Source organism: Thermobia domestica, chromosome 2 (assembly GCF_964235325.1).
Source record: "Thermobia domestica chromosome 2, izTheDome1.hap1.1, whole genome shotgun sequence".
Classification (NCBI taxonomy): domain Eukaryota; kingdom Metazoa; phylum Arthropoda; class Insecta; order Zygentoma; family Lepismatidae; genus Thermobia; species Thermobia domestica.
The window spans coordinates 130,066,914-130,083,512 of NC_137455.1; the positions used below are offsets into that span (position 1 = coordinate 130,066,914).

Below are 16,599 nucleotides of genomic sequence, written 5' to 3' on the forward strand. Positions count from 1 at the left end.
GATGTCTGCCCACTTCCAAAAAATATCTTTGGCGTCTCCTCACTTTTCAAGAAAAATACAATCGGCAAAGATAGGCACGGGGGACAGGGGGACGCCATGCGTCCCCCTAGCTTTTCAGATCCACTTTTACCTCTGCATAAAGTGAACTGTTACCTTGTGCTAAAACAAAGACCGTGATCATCACCAAAATATTAATGAATGTTGATATTTTGAGAGAACATTATTGGATGTGAACTGAGGTGTGGAGTTCATTTAAGGATATCTATGGGATGTGACAAGTAACCGTAAAAGAGACGAGGTAATCTTATCACAACTTAGTGAATGAGAAATCTAAGGAGCACTATGCTTGAGTTAACACACGAACAAATACATTTGTATTCACAATTACCTCAGTAGTTCATAAAAAAATCAGTTACATTAAAGTTTTTCTTCATAATTGATTTCCTTTTTCTCAATTTGTCTTACCAACGCAGAAGTGTAAGGATGAAGTATCAGTGGCACACAGAACAATTTATGTCTCGCAAATACATAAAATTAAGCAGTTTTAGGGTAAAGTACTACCAGTGTGTTCATAATATTGGTATAGTGTGAAATAAATGTAAGTAGTAAGTAGAGAATTCATAAGCATAATTTTTAATAAACAACATAACCTTTTTCACACCTACAGGATGTCCCACACAGTATGCTACACAGCATGTAGGTAGATGCGTTGGACCAAACTGATTGTGTTAATGAATGGCGTTCATGGTTTATTTTGGAACTTCTTTGCTTTAATTAAGACTCAAATCTGACCAAAGCAAGTCACATTTAATAAATAAGTATCATTGCCTAAACTGTAACACTATTATTTGTTAAAAGTTATTTGCTTTGGTCAGGTTTATTAATCGGTTTTTAATTCTCCTGAGGCCAAAAACCACATAAAGACAACAATTGCATGGGTTTTTAATTTTCCTTAGGCTAAAAACTGCAGAGAAAGTAACAATGACATGGGATTTTAATTGTCCTGGGGCCAACAACCGGATAAAGCAACATGACATCGATTTGTAACTACACTGAGAAAAAAAAATGTAAGTGGAGAACTTAAAAAGGTAGGTTACATGCGTAATTCCTGTAGCTTTTGGATTTAACGTACAACAGACGTGTAACTGAAAAAGCATGTTTCATAATACTTTCTGTATAAGTGGTCTATCTATACGTACTTTCCATATGAAACAATATAGGCGGTCAGGATCTCACATACAAATGGACGTATATAACATAAGTATATGCATGTGATATACGGAAAACTGTTAGATGTCAGATTTCTTGCAACCACATGATGTAATATCTAAGGGCAGTACCTATATAGCATACGTATAACGTATGCTCCGTACTGATTTATGTAGTAAGCAAGAGGATACCATATATTTGTACAATATACCACTGTTCGGAGAACAGATTTTTCTCAGTGTATCCTGAGCCCAAAATAATAGAAAAAGCCACAACGTTAAACATGAAGTATATTCACCCTGTGCTATTGGTAATCTCTTCTGACAAATTGAAGAAACTACTTATAATGGTAGGGGCCGCGGTGGCTCAGTGGTAGAGCGTTCACCTCGGGTGCATGGGGTCCCGGATTCATTCCCAACTTCCGCCAAGTAAAATTTGTGGTGGACAAACACCGTGTATGTGGGTTTCCTCGGGTTCTCTCGTTTCCTCCCACTTTCTTCATTCCACCATTTCATTTCATTTCTCATCATTACCGTCTCCTTTAGCCTAGCCGCCATAACCGTGGGATGTAAAACTTAAAAGGCCTTATGCAGAGTCGTTCTGACGCGTGATTAGTGCCATACTAAAGGGTTCCACTAACATGTTTTCTGCAGTAGTCAAGCTTTTAATATGACGCTAATCATACGTCAAAACGACTCTGCATAAGGCGGAAAGATTTCATTTTTAATTTTTTACTTATAATGGTTTCCACTGACTTTAGAACACCTTGTATATTCTGTGGAGGATTTGACGAACTCGTTGAAAGATGTCTGGCGTTTCACGTATTTGTCGTGCAGCTGCCAAAATTCTTCCTAATAGAATTCCCGAAGTCCCCACTGGGGTCTCATAAACAAGCTCCTTCACGGAACCCCAAAGGAAAGATTCCAGAGGCGCAAGTCTGGTGAGCGGGCAGCTTAAGTCACTGGACCTCCGCGATTGATCCTTCTTTCTCCAAATATGTTAATGTGTTACTCATGATCTTTTGCAGTGAAGTGTATAGCTGCACCATCATGCTGAATCCACATTTACCTACGTGCTGTCAATAAAACATCTTTCAGGAATTCAGAGAGCACCTGGTTCAAAAATGTCAGATAATATTGTCCGTTGACACGTGGAGGTGAAATATATCGACCTATCTGCTGGTCTTCTACAACTCCAGCCCAAACGATGATCGATAAACGATATTGGGAGCCTCTGTAATGCACAGAGCGGGCATTTTCAGTTGTCCATACATGTCTGTTTCTTGTGTTGAAGTATCTCGCTTGTGTGAAGAGAGCTTCATCACTATATAAGAGGAAGCATGTGAACTGAGGATCTTCAGCTACTCTGTCAACAAATCATTAACAGAATTGTTAACGTGCAGTGAAATCTTGTAGTTCCAACTTCTGAGCCCTCTGGAGGTGATGATGAATGTACTTATCGTAAACAAACGTGACACACCGTCATATGGTTAACATTGAAACATGTGCGATAGCCCGGTGCTGGTGGAGGAATTGTCTTCAGCATTTGTTCCTCCAATCTGACGGTAGGAACTTATCTGGGAATCTCACGCTCTTGGTTAGTAGCACACACACACACACACACACACACAAACTGTTTCACGTAAACGATATTCATGCCATGCACGTATGGCATGTGCTGGTTATCGTCTATTCACAAAACCCTCCTGATACAGTTTCATTTTCTCTCTTTCATCTTGCAAATCTTCTCTGTATATGAGAAGTATATCCATGTACTCATTATTTGTGTACGGATGCGCCAGTCGAAACTTGCATTTGATTCTTCTTGCAAAGTGGCTCGTCTGTACAAAAAAAAAAAAAAAAAAAAAAAAAAAAAAAAAAAAAAAAAAAAAAAAACTGACATGAGGCGTCTGATACTGAAGCACATTTAAAAATAAAGTATTGTCACAACCGCAGCTCCTTTTGCACTATTACGTACTTGGGAGACTGTCTAAACTAGTAGGTGGCGTTTGATGTAACTGAAGAGCAAAATAGTGGACTAGAAGACAGGCTCGACAACGTCAGTTAAATGTACGAACCAATGTTGCTTGTGCAGGCTTCAGTCGCGTCTCCCCCATGGGCGCCCGAAGGTGGAGGCAGAATGGGGCCCGGGCCCCCTCTGGCTCACGAAAATGTATGTGTAATATAGCAAACTACGTATATTAAATACCAGAAATACCAGACGTAAAGTGGCAACCATGGAGATGAGCCCCCTCTAGAAAATTTTCTTCCGGCGCTCCTGGTCTCTCCCCATTCTTCGCTCACATGTGGATACAAACCAGTGATGCTAGGTCCTCAAGTTAAAATTTCCGTCAGGAATGCTCAAATATTTTCTTATATATATATATACAGGGGCGGATCCAAGGGGGTATAGCCCTACCCCCCCGTTGACGCTCAGGTATACACTGGATAAAATAGGTTTCAATCCTGCTTCACACTGGATAAAGCGGCAAACTATAATTTAGCCCCTCCCTTGATCATATCCTAGATCCGCGAATATATATATATATATATATATATATATATATATATATATATATATAATTGTTTAAAGAGGGGATTATTGCGGTCTATGGATTGTTTGTTATACTATGCTCATATCTCCACAACATACATTTCTGCTTTTAATCTTCTGTTATTACTTCAATCTTATCTTGTATAATGACATCCTTATGCCAGATCGCGGAAGGCTTGTGAGGAAAAAAGTTTTTCACTTTTATTTGTGTGTGGGACTCTGGAAAGAATGCCACCGTCTTTCGTCATACTGCCGCAGTACTTAGTAACGTAACATTAGTACTTAGTACTAAATTAGAAATTTCCCTACTTTTTATCTCATATTACTAAAATCTCCCTTTTTCCCTCCTTAAAAAATTCTTTGCTAAATCTCCCTATGCTGCGGGAAATTTACCTCAAACTAGCATAGCTGATGCAAACTGGACTCGAAGGCCTGAAAGCCTTCTAGATCATGTAGACTTTCGTCATCAGGGTACGAATTACTGGGGGGGGGGGATGGCGGAAATTTTCTCTCCCAATCACATTTTGTTCCTCCTCAAAGAAATAAACTGAAGTATCCCCTCCGGGGATGCTCACTTGCTCCCCCAAACTATGCTTAGTATAACGCCAAATTTCACTGATTTTTGTCATTTCTTGTAAGTTTAACTTGCTATCTGTATTTCGAAATGAGCGATGTAAACTATTCAGTTCTGGTCATTTCTAATTTCCCCACTATTTTCACTGTTGTTTAGTTGAACTATATTATTATGACTATAGTTGTTAGGTGCAACCCATATCCTCGTACCTTTCAGTTTGTCGTCATTCGTGGATTTGAATTTACTAATTGAATGCAAACGGACATCACCGCCCTTTACAGCTTACGGAAATGAACTTTTGAAAATGTACTCAAAATCTCAGTTATATATTCTCTCGTGGCTATATGTTAACGTATATGCTGGGGATGCTTCCGTAGTGAGCAGACACGTCAGAGAAGGTGAGTAAGCGCATAATTGAAGATTGGTTTCAGCATTTGCTAATACGACTGGTTCTCTGTGTTATTGACCGTGTCTATAAACATTTTATGTGAAGCGTTTTTTTTTTTTTTTTTCTTGTTAAGTTAACCCTTCATTTTTCCATCCTTCTTTTCACTGTAAGTTTGCTCTCCACGCCAATAATACTGTCTAGAAAACTTCAATGTAATGTTTATACTTCTTTTGATAACGTAGTGCATAGTGAATCAACTCAGCTGTAGCCCCGTCACGGAATCGATATTTGAAAAACAAATCGTAGAGAGCGCAGCATTAGCGGGGAGTAGGAGCACAAGCTCGAAATTTGAATTTCATTATTATTATTATTATTATTATTATTATTATTATTATTATTATTATTATTATTATTATTATTATTATTATTATTACAAATATTTGGCCTTCGATTTGACTTTGATGCCAGAAATCGGACCAGCAACAATCCATTTCTCGGGTGATAGGCTAATACGAAGATTTTTTTAAAGTTAGCCCTGATTAACTGATAATTTTAGTGGTTTTTCATAATACTGAAGTAGGTTTTCTTTTGCAAGGCTATGTGTAATAACGCAAAGTGGAAGATTTCAATTTGAGTGAAAAAATTAACATGTTTGTGATCATTGCTATCGCTCGGGCCGAATTATTAAGTAATTAAATCTTAGAGAGCTACGGACACAAGAGCAAGTACAACATTAAACACGTTCAGAAAGGTTAGGTGTGGTGTGCGCATGTCTGACAATATATATACATAGTTATTGTCGGTAGATTTATTGAATTAATAAATCTCTTATTTATTACAGATGTCATATCATATTTATGTGTGTGTGTGGGGGAGGGTAAGGCATTATTGTATCATTTTGAATTATTGCACCTTCAAACTCTATGTTCTGTTAGCCTGATTTTATCCCCCCCCCCCAATATAGATTATCTAATTTGTTCGCACACTGTTCGTCATAGACACTGTAAACTAGAATTATTACTCTTCCCCCGCCTTTTCATTGTCGTATTATGTTTGAATGTTATTATTGCTATTATTAATGGTTGTATTATTATTGTAATTATAATTCAGATCAAACACCTTTCAGTATCACATTCTAATTACTTACAATCTTTGAAGACCAATTGTAGTGTTCGCAGTTCTACATAATAAAACACTAGGAGAGCTAAAATGTTTCTCGTTGTTTTGTATCCGATTTTTCAAACGTGACATCACATCCGCAAATGAACGTACAAAGCATCCAATCGCAAACGCACATCTTAATTTTTTCCCTTGCTGTTAAGGGTCTTCACTACAGCGAAATTAAAGTACCGCTAATTTTAGAGTTTTTCTTTAATATCTTCAAAACAACTAAAAATATTCGAAAAGCAGAAACGTAGTGAACTAGACAACACGATTTTGCATGTGATACCTTTACCACAATCCACCTATCTGCTTTTAGTATGCCGCTATATAAAGAACCTGCAAAAAATGCTAAATCTATCTACAGTTGCAAATCGAAAGCAGGTAGATGAGTCGTGATAACGGTATCATATTCAAAAACGTATTGTCTAGTTCACTACGTTTCTGCTTTTCGAATATTTTTATTTGTTTTGAAGATATTAAAGAAAACCTCTAAAATTAGCGGTAGTTTAATTTCGCTGTAGTAAAGACCCTTAAAAAGAGTTTATTGCTCTTTTGTATTGCTTTTATGAAGCCGAATATTTATTGTTGAAACCGATCAGTATGACATGTTTCGAAACTCACGATAAAGTGAAAAGCCGTGATGTCGTCTTTATTCCTGATAGTTGGCATCACTGAATTATTGTTTGTCATATTTTGTTCAGCAATACCAAAGGACATTAAACATGTAATAACCTCACGTAGTATTTTTTTTTTTTTTTTTTTTTGTTTACAATAAAATGCTTTTACCTCCGTAGTGTCACTGGTGCTTCATGTATTCGATGTACTAATTGAATACACAGCTCCTTGCTGAAATATATTATCACTAGAGCAACCCACATTATGCTTTACTTTTGTTTAATTATGCTTTATTTTTTCCAAATTATGCTTTATTGTTAATTTCAATCATTGTTTTACATTAATCATGTATAATGTATAATATTTACTATACATTAAATATTCTATATCTTGATCTATTTAATAATATTTTATGCAACCAGTTTCTTTCATATTTAATGAACTTTATACTTAATGCACTATAAAGAGATATGTTTTACTAGAGTCACTTTTTTCTATCACTTGTGTGCGCCTTAGAGATGCACATATACACAAATGGAAAGTAAAAGATGCCACCAAAAGTACAGAAAGCGCTCAAGTTCAAGATATATACATAATATACTGTGGAGTTCTTGTGTACTATTCATTGTTGGCGGAAAGTTTCCTTCTTCTTTTCCTTTTTTATTTTCTCCACATCACAGGATTACACCGAAAAGTTTACAGAAATAAAAATAAGCTTTTCATTGTTGCATTGTTATGTTGTCAATGATTTTATATTGTAAATATTGGTTTTAAAAAAAATATTAATACAGTATGTTAAACTTGCAGTTAAACAATTTTTCAAGAATTGTGCTATATATTTTAAATTATGCTTTATGCTTTATTTTCTAAAACTATAATTTTAAAATTAGTTTCTTCTGCACCCTTAGACGACCACAATCATGTTCAAGGTACCAACCATATGTGTAAATTGTTGTTATGCTTTTAATGCTTTTTATGCTTTTGGGTTGCCCTAATTATCACTATTGTGTCACTTTTAAATTCTATTTACATTTTCGAAAGTCAATAGTGCATCGCATTGGGCACCCCTGTATCTCGAAGACGACGACGCAGTCACGCAAATTGTATTGAGAAAACTTAATCAGTTTGGTCCAACGAATCTACCCACATGCTGTGTAACATGTAGTCTGGGACACCCTGTATAATACTTTCTAAAGGTGCTCCCAAACGTCCTGAGACAGCACAGTGACCATCTTATGTCTTATGAGTAATTAAGAAGCCGAACTTTAAAGTCAGAAAATGTAATTTTGACCATATGAACATCTGAAGTCTATCTCCAAATCTTAACCATTTTTTTTACGTAAATATAAAATAAAATTAGAAGTAAGAAAAATGTAGCATTCAATAAAAAATTCTATTTTGTATTTTTTTCCTTAGTGCTGATCGGAGAAGCGACGAGCCTTTCCTCAAGAAAAGACTCGCACTTGTGTACCCAAATGGAAGAATATGGTGGGCACCTCCTGGTTTTTTCCAAATTTATTGCTTTGGTGATCTCAAATTGTGGCCTTTTGACTCCAGAAATTGTACTTTGAACCTTGCTTCATGGGATTACTACGGACATGAAATTAATATTGTGCGTGCAGTAAGTATTTATCTCTAATTTACATACGTACATTCGACACCAATTTGATCATTGCTGTGGCTGCTCTCAAAGATTTGCATTCTTTCTATATCAAAGAAAATTACTCGAGTTATTCAATTTATTACAAAGTGACAAAACACATGTGAGTGGTGGGTACCATTCATAATTTATTAATTCATTTTTTTAAAGGGCACTGATAGAGTAAATATTCCTTATACGGTTGGTAAAGGCAAATTTGAAAATGTAGTACATCAGATTTTCACACAGTCCCGGTTATGATTTTAATTCAAGGCTTTATGCTGGCGGCGTAATTTCGAAGTGTGAGGTTTCATGAAATGAAATGAAATCTTCAAGATTTTACGTCCCTTGGTTATGCCGGCTAGGCTAAAGAAGACGGTGATGATGAGAAATCAATAAAAAAGGGTGGAATGACGAAAGTGGGAGGAAACGGGAGAACTCTGAGAAAACCCACGCACACAGCGTTTGTCCAATACAAAGCTCACATGACGCGAGCTGGGATCGAACCAAGGACCCCATGCACCAGAGGTGAACGCTCTACCACTGAGCGACCGCAGCCCTTTGTGAGCCTTCATGTACCATAGAATAATCGATCTGTATGTACACAACTTAAAACTGTTATATCATTTAACATAATTGCTTACTTTATGAAATACAAAGTCTTATCGCAACCACGCGTCGTGGCTGGAAAACGTGAGTGTATGCTAGAAAGTAATTCGGCGTAGTTAGTGTGTTGTAACCGATAGTGTTACAAGCCAAATTTCAAATTAGATTTTTTCCTATTTACCAGTCTTATTTCGTTTTCTTACTTTTTTATGTATAAAATAATAAAGTACTGAATGTGTAACAGTTTCAAATTAATAAGAACTGGTGTAAATACGAAAGGTGTAAGGTTATTTAGTGTTTTCCTTAAATGTGACAGAGATGTAGATATTGTACTCATAAATTGTTCATGATTGTCAATGCTTTTTAGTCTTTAAAATGAAGATAGATTTGTGATGTGAGCTATGATAGCCTCTTGAATGGAAATGGAGAATGAGCCGCTGCTTAAAAATGGGATTTTATTAACAGTTTATTAATGTTTGACGTTCATCGCCTTAAAGCCCACCAGTTTCCATTCCGACGTACAGTTGTAATTTTTTTTTAACTCCAAGCTATCACATAATTTACTTTGTGAAAAAGGTGCAAAAGCGTAGTCATTAAGATATATATTCTACCAACTGGGTTTGAATGGGCTTGAACTTCTTGTAATTCTATCCTCGTTCCTCTGAGGGTCACCCAGTTGTTTCGAAATGAATACCTTCGACAGTCTAGGGAAGTAAAGGTCCCAAAGGAAGGTGTTGATTACATAAATTTCGTACCCTGGAATAGCCACGTTTGTCTGGCGGATATATGACGCGGCAGCGTACTTTTCATAACCAGAATACAGCGAATTGCACAAAGAAGTGGAGGGACCGAAATGGGTAGAATTAAATAAAACATGTAGTCAAAATTCAGTTATTCATGCGAATGAGTGATAAGTACAAATCTTGGACAAGGATTGCATGAAATTGAACACTAAAATTAAGGATATATTAAAGGTTCTGGAGACTTTCTTAGATTCATCCATTGATCGTTTGAAAATATAAGCCTTTGTTTTGTGAATATTTAGCTTAAGATTTCTTGTTATTTTCACAATAATTTGCTTTGGATTTTGGTATGGCTTAACACAATTACAACACGAAAGCTCAGCATAAAGATATTTGATCGTACCGGAAGAATAATGTCCCTATTTAACAGGGAATTCACTGATATGAAGTCACTGATATCAGAACCTCCTAAAATGCAACAAGTGTAAAGTTCCTTTTTACAAGAAAATTCAATATAAATTCTTGTATTTGTTTAACTATGAAAATTTTTATAAGATAGAGTCCGTTTCTGTAGAATGTGCGTGAGCATCTTTACACGAGATGGCATTAGTGTATCAAATCTTATGGTATGAGTTGTTAGGAGTTGGACCTAACGCTATTTGACAGCTAAAGATTTTCTGTAATCAGATGTTAGCTCTTGCGCCGTGTAGATATGTGAAATTTGTGTGAAATTGCGCTATATTTGACAATTTCACAGTGATGAACCATTTGGAGAAAGTTACCTACAAAAAGAATCTCGACATTTTTTATGTCACATGTTCTGACTCAGAAACAGTTACTCGATTGAATTTTTTTAATCAACGAATCCCTACTGAAACGAAACGATCATGTGAAGCAATTACTCACGCGTGATGAAAAGTGGATAACCTACAACAAGATGCGAAAAACAGTTCGTGATCAAAGTCAGGAGAAGCTCCACGGTCTATGGCAAAACCCACCAAGGATGTACGCAGATGGGTCCCGGAAGTCCAGACCTCCCCGAAAGGTTATGCTGTGCCTTTGGTGCGAATGAATGGTCATAGTGTATCAAAGCTGTTGCTGCTGGGCAGAACGATACTATACTGTCCTATACTGTCGAGAATTATCATGAGTTGATATAGCAATTCAAATGAAAGGCCCGGAACTGGTCAACAGATAGTATGTTGTATACAACGATGACAACGCCAGACCGCATTTTAAACGACCCGTCAGGCATCCACCATATATCCCAGACCTGATATCATCAGACTATCATTTGTTTCGGTCTTTGCGGGATTCTGTGATTGATGTTAAGTTAGTTTGAAGGGAAGCCGGTGAAAACGATTCTTTGCCAGAAAGAACAGAAGTGCAATAGCGACAAGATTATTGTGTGGCCGGAAAATGGCAGAAGGTCGATGAATAAAATGGTGCATATGTGGTTTCATAATGTAATTTTTAAATGACAATAAATGTTTTCGCAATTTAGATCTCCTAATCTATATTATGAAATTGAAAGTGACAATGGTTGGGACTCTTAATCTCTTGAACTAGACGACTGATCTCGACCAAACTTTCAACATTCATGAGGTTTGGGCTACGGAGTGTTTTTATCTATTCACTTTGATGGTGTAACTTAGGAGAGGGGAAGAGGGGGAGATATAAAAAATAAATGAAACTTGATAATTCTTGAACCAAACGACCAATCTCGTCAAATTCTCAATATAGATTAGATTCGTGCCTGGGATGTTTTTTTTTATCATTTCACTTTGACAGACCAACGTGGGGGGAGGGGGAGATATACAAAAATCAATACATATAAAGATAAAAGTGACTATGTTCGTGAGTTAATAACTCTTGAACCACTCGACCGATCTCGATCAAACTTTCAATATAGGGCCTGGATTTTCTTCATTTCACTTTAACAGTGTAACGTAGAGGAAGGAACAGAGGGAGGGATATACAAAAATATGAAAACAAAAATTACTGTCTTTGTGACTTCATCACTCTTAAATCACCCGACCGATCACAATCAAATTTTCAACATATACTATGTGATCAAAAGTATCCGGACAGCTGGCTGAAAATGACTTACAAATTCGTGGCGCCCTCCATTGGTACTGCTGGAATTCAATATGGTGTTGGCCCACCCTTAGCCTTGATGACAACTTCCACTCTCGCAGGCATACTTTCAATCAAGTGCTGGAAGGTTTCTTGGGGAATGGCAGCCCATTCTTCAAGGAGTGCTGAACTGAGGAGAGGTATCGATGTAGGTCGGTGAGGCCTGGCACGAAGTCGGCTTTCCAAAACATCCCAAAGGTGTTTTACAGGATTCAAGTCAGGACTCTGTGCAGGCCAGTCCATTACAGGGATGTTATGGTCGTGTAACCACTCCGCCACAGGCCGTGCAGTATGAACAGGTGCTCGATCGTGTTGAAAGAATCGCCATCCCCGAATTGTCTTCAACAGTGGGAAGCAAGAAGGTGTTTAAAACATCAATGTAGGCCTGCGCAGTGAGAGTGCCACGCAAAACATCAAGGAGTGCAAGCACCCTCCAAGAAAGACACGACCACACCATAACACCATCACCTCCGAATTTTACTGTTGGCACTACACACGCTGACAGATGACGTTCACCGGGCATTCGCCATACCCACACCCTGCCATCGGATCGCCATATTGTGTATCGTGATTCATCACTCCACACAACGTTTTTCCACTGTTCAATCGCCCAATGTTTACGCTCCTTACACCAAGGGAGGCGTCATTTGGCATTTACCTGCGTGATGTGTGGCTTATAAGCAGCCGACCATGAAATCCAAATTTTCTCACCTCACTCCTAACTGTCATAGTACTTAAGTGGATCCTGATGCAGTTTGGAATTACTGTGTGATGGTCTGCATAGATGTCTGCCTATTACACTTTACGAGCCTCTTCAACTGTCGGTGGTCTCTGTCAGTCAACAGACGAGGTCGGCCTGTACGCTTTTGTGTTGTATGTGTCCCTTCACGTTTTCACTTCACTATCACATCTGACATAGTGGATCTAGGGATGTTTGGGAGTGTGGAAATCTCACATAGAGACTTCTGACACAAGTGACACCCAATCACCTGACTACGTTCGCTTTTCGTGAATTCCGCGGAGCGCCCCATTCTGCTTTCTCACGATGTCTAATGGCTACTGAGGTCGCTGATAATGAGTACATGGCAGTAGGTGGCAGCACCATCCACCTCATATGAAAAACATATGTTTTTGGGATGTCCGGATTATTTTGATCACATAGTCTAGATAAGATCAGGGCCTAGTATGGCTTTTATCATATCACTTTGTCTGCGCACCTTAGGGGAGGGGGAGAGACTTTAAAAGTGATCAAAAATAACATTATTAGTGTCGAGTCTATAGTTTTCGTGGTCGCTTAGATGAACAGTGGCACTTTCGATGCTGTTTAAATCCAAATTCAACCCCGCAACTTGCGAGAATGGGAGGGGAAGATATATAGAAATGATCGAAAATGACCAATATCTATAGTTTTCAGTGTCACTGAGATAAACAGTGACACTTTCGATCCCGTTTACAGTCAAATTCAGCCCCGCAACTTGGGGGAGGGGATATATAAAAATGATCGAAAATGATCCCCAGCGTCGAATACATGATTTTCGAGGTCGCTGAGATAAACAGTGACATTTCGTTTCAATCCAAATTCAGCCTCACAACTTAGGCAAAGAGGATATATATATATATATATATATATATATATATATATATATATATATATATATATACGATCTAAAATGACCAATATCAAGACCATTGTCGCTGAGATCAATAATGACACTTCCGATCCCATTTACATCCGAATTCAGCCCTGTAACTTCAGGGAGGAGGAGGGAAGAGATACATAGGAATGATCGAAAATGACCAATATCAGTATTGAATTCATAGTTTACCGGGTCGCTGAAATGAACAGTTTCACTTCCGATGCCGTGCCTTGCAACATGGCGGAGGGTAGATATATAAATCATTGAAAATGACCGATATTAGCGCCAAATCCATAGTTTTCGCGGTCGCTGAAATGAACAGTGACACTTCTGTTGCTATTTAAATCCAAATTCAGCCATGCGACTTGGGGAGGGGGAGTTATATAAAAATGATCGAAAATGACCGATGTCAGAGAGCGCTTTAGTAGTAGTAAAAAAGTGACTGACTAACGCAACATATTACTTTCTTTTTTAAAATTTAACCCAGCAAAGCGGGTAATTGATGCTAGAATGTCAGTGCTATTTTATAGACAACTTGATATTACCAAATTCTAACTTACATAAGCTAGATATTACTCTTATATTTCTACGACACGGTGCCATATTTGATACTGTGTTAGGTTGATTTATTAATAAATTAATTGAGATTTAATGTCTCTTTCCAGCACTAATATGTATGTAAGAGGGGACTCGAAAGTGCGATGCGAAACAATGCTCGAGTTTTAATTCGAGTTAAGTACTTTTTTTCCTGCGCATATCTCTCTTATACACAGCAATTATAATAGGAACAACATAATAGGAACATTATAATAGGAACAATTATAATATTTCTTCATTAATTTCCACAGAAGTAAAAACATTGCGATTTCAAAATGTATAACAAGAAACAAATGAACTATCCTATTTATTAAGAAAACTTTGCGCAATGACTATATTGCGACTCAAAGGATAAGAGTGGGTAATTAGAGTTTAGCGTCCCTTTGAGCAGCGGGTCTGTTTGAGACGTGTATCCACAACTCAATGTGCGATCTGAACAACATGAGCTCCTATCGAGAATCGAACTCTGCTTTCTCGCACTCGAGAAGATATTAAAATAGTGAAGATACTTTACACCCTGTTTTCGGTTATGGGATTTTATATTTACAATTCTTAATGTTATATTTACATTTTTTTCCTAATTATGTTTTTAAAATTGGTTATATTGGGTTATTCAAAAAGTGTTCTGTCTCCAGGTAGGCTAGGAGCAAAGAAAAGAAACGTAAGATCTACTGCAGGATTTGAACACACGAACACGTGATTAACAAAATGTTCATCCCAACTGCTCGCCTATTTGTTTTTAAAGTAACTTTATTTACATTGAAATATAGAAAATTTACAGATATAGAGAATTTATATATTTCATAGCCTCACTGAAACTAAAATGCAGTTGCCAAAGAAAGTTAGTTTTTTCAGTATACGTACTTTTTGTTACGTTTCAATAACGTGTGGGGGTACTACTGATAAGTAGTTGGCAAAATAGTGGTAGAACTTCTTAGCCTGATATGTTAAATACATTTCATACATTTGAATAGACAATAGTCATGTTGTTACAAGAATAAATATAATAGTTTGTGTGATAAACATACTTCAGTATTATGTTTGCAATTAGGAAAGTAATGAAAATCCGAAAATAAGGTTACGTTATGTAAATTAAAAACATTGGGTGAAAGACAACATATTCTACTAAGTATAAAGCTAAAACTCTTCCAAATGGATGGAATGTCTAGACAGCTGTGGGCTCTATGATTAAGAATGTCAATATGATTACAATTGTGACATATATTAGTAGATGTGATTCCTTAATTAAACAACTTATCGGGTGCTTTATATACATTATTGACAATAAAATATCATACTTCTTTTTGTTTGTTGGCAAATACTTACCATCGATGTTTTTGCAGATATTTCTTCAGTTTTTGTATGGCACGTGGACGTGTGGCGGGACACGCAAACACTTCCGCAGGTATTGCCAGTAAAGTTCCTTAACTGACCTACTTTCGATCTGTATCAATTTGAATTGGCAGCACAAGGTCAAGGCACTATAAGCAGACGTTGACAACCATAGCAGTGACAGAATCAGGGTACTAACACACCATAGTTCATGAGAAGAGTACGTCACTGAATTCCAATATCCACAAAATACTCCTTTTGTTACAGGGAAATGCAGTTGGGTTTGAGCCACGCGTAATGTTTTATTATACTATATTAAAACTGCCTTACTGTTTATAGGCTTGGGTAAAGGAAATACCTGGGTAGCACGCCACAATAAGCTGAAGATAACATTTTAAGGAAGAAATTTGCACTTAAAAGAATAAGATTATGTGATTTATGTGAGGTTAAAATACTTCGGACCTTAGAAGCTATAACATAATATGTTTCCGTGATAATCTGCCGTAAAGTAGGAAACCATGAATAGTGACACGAATAGTGAATAGTGGATAGTGAATAGAACATGAATAGTGAATAGTTCCAGTATCAAGCATTTTGATATATGGAACAGTATCAAACGTATTACTATGCAGAGATTAATATTTTTCATGTATACATAGTGTGTTTGCTTTTCCCTTATAAAATTGTGCGCTAGAGGCATATTAATGCAAGGTTATTATGTGCTGTATACATTCCGGATCTACTTCATTGCGTACTAGGTAATCTATATACGATTGCACAACCAGACTATTGTTATACACAAAACGACAGAGAGTAGGCAGTGTGCCACATATACAAGTGGTGCTAAGGACTGAAAAAAGTACTAGACATAGTGTTTCCTTGTAGAATGCCATTATAGATGGAGATAGAGTACTTAAACCACCATTTAGCTTCAACCTTGTAATTCGATTTGAATACATTCCTTTGATAAGAGAAATAAAAAGATAACCAAATCCACATTTCGCTAAAACTTAGAAGAGATAATTATGATTAGCTCTGTCAAAGGCCTTGGAATAACCCATGGATAAAATTGCTACCAGTAGGAGTGACAGATTCAGGAAAGGAAATAAAATGTCTGAGATTTCATAAAGGTTTGTAAATATTATTGTATCCAACACCATATTGGTAAAGACTTAGCTTTTCCAGATATTTTCATTCTGCTCGTGAGATAACGAGTTAATAATTTTAGGTCAGTGCACAATAGACTTATAGGCGGAAAATTTATAACACTAGCTGCCGATGCCGATGAATGTTTGGGGACTAAAACAATAATGTTCGTTCTGTTAGTCTGCTCTAAAACAAGATGTGTGTGGTAATCTTAAAAAGATCGGTGAGGAAGGAAGCTAAAAGATTCATAAATGAAACAT

The 16,599-nt window shown here is 36.9% G+C and overlaps 1 protein-coding gene across 2 annotated transcripts in view; it reads left to right on the plus strand.

Moving 5' to 3' along the window:
• Positions 1–16,599, plus strand: part of LOC145679735 (neuronal acetylcholine receptor subunit beta-3-like) — a 71,235-nt gene that overhangs the window by 17,306 nt on the left and 37,330 nt on the right. For both annotated transcript variants that reach the window (XM_081750297.1, XM_081750298.1), the window contains exon 5: positions 7,920–8,124. In XM_081750297.1, coding sequence (XP_081606423.1) covers positions 7,920–8,124 — 205 coding nt within the window. The remainder of the gene's footprint in view (positions 1–7,919; positions 8,125–16,599) is intronic.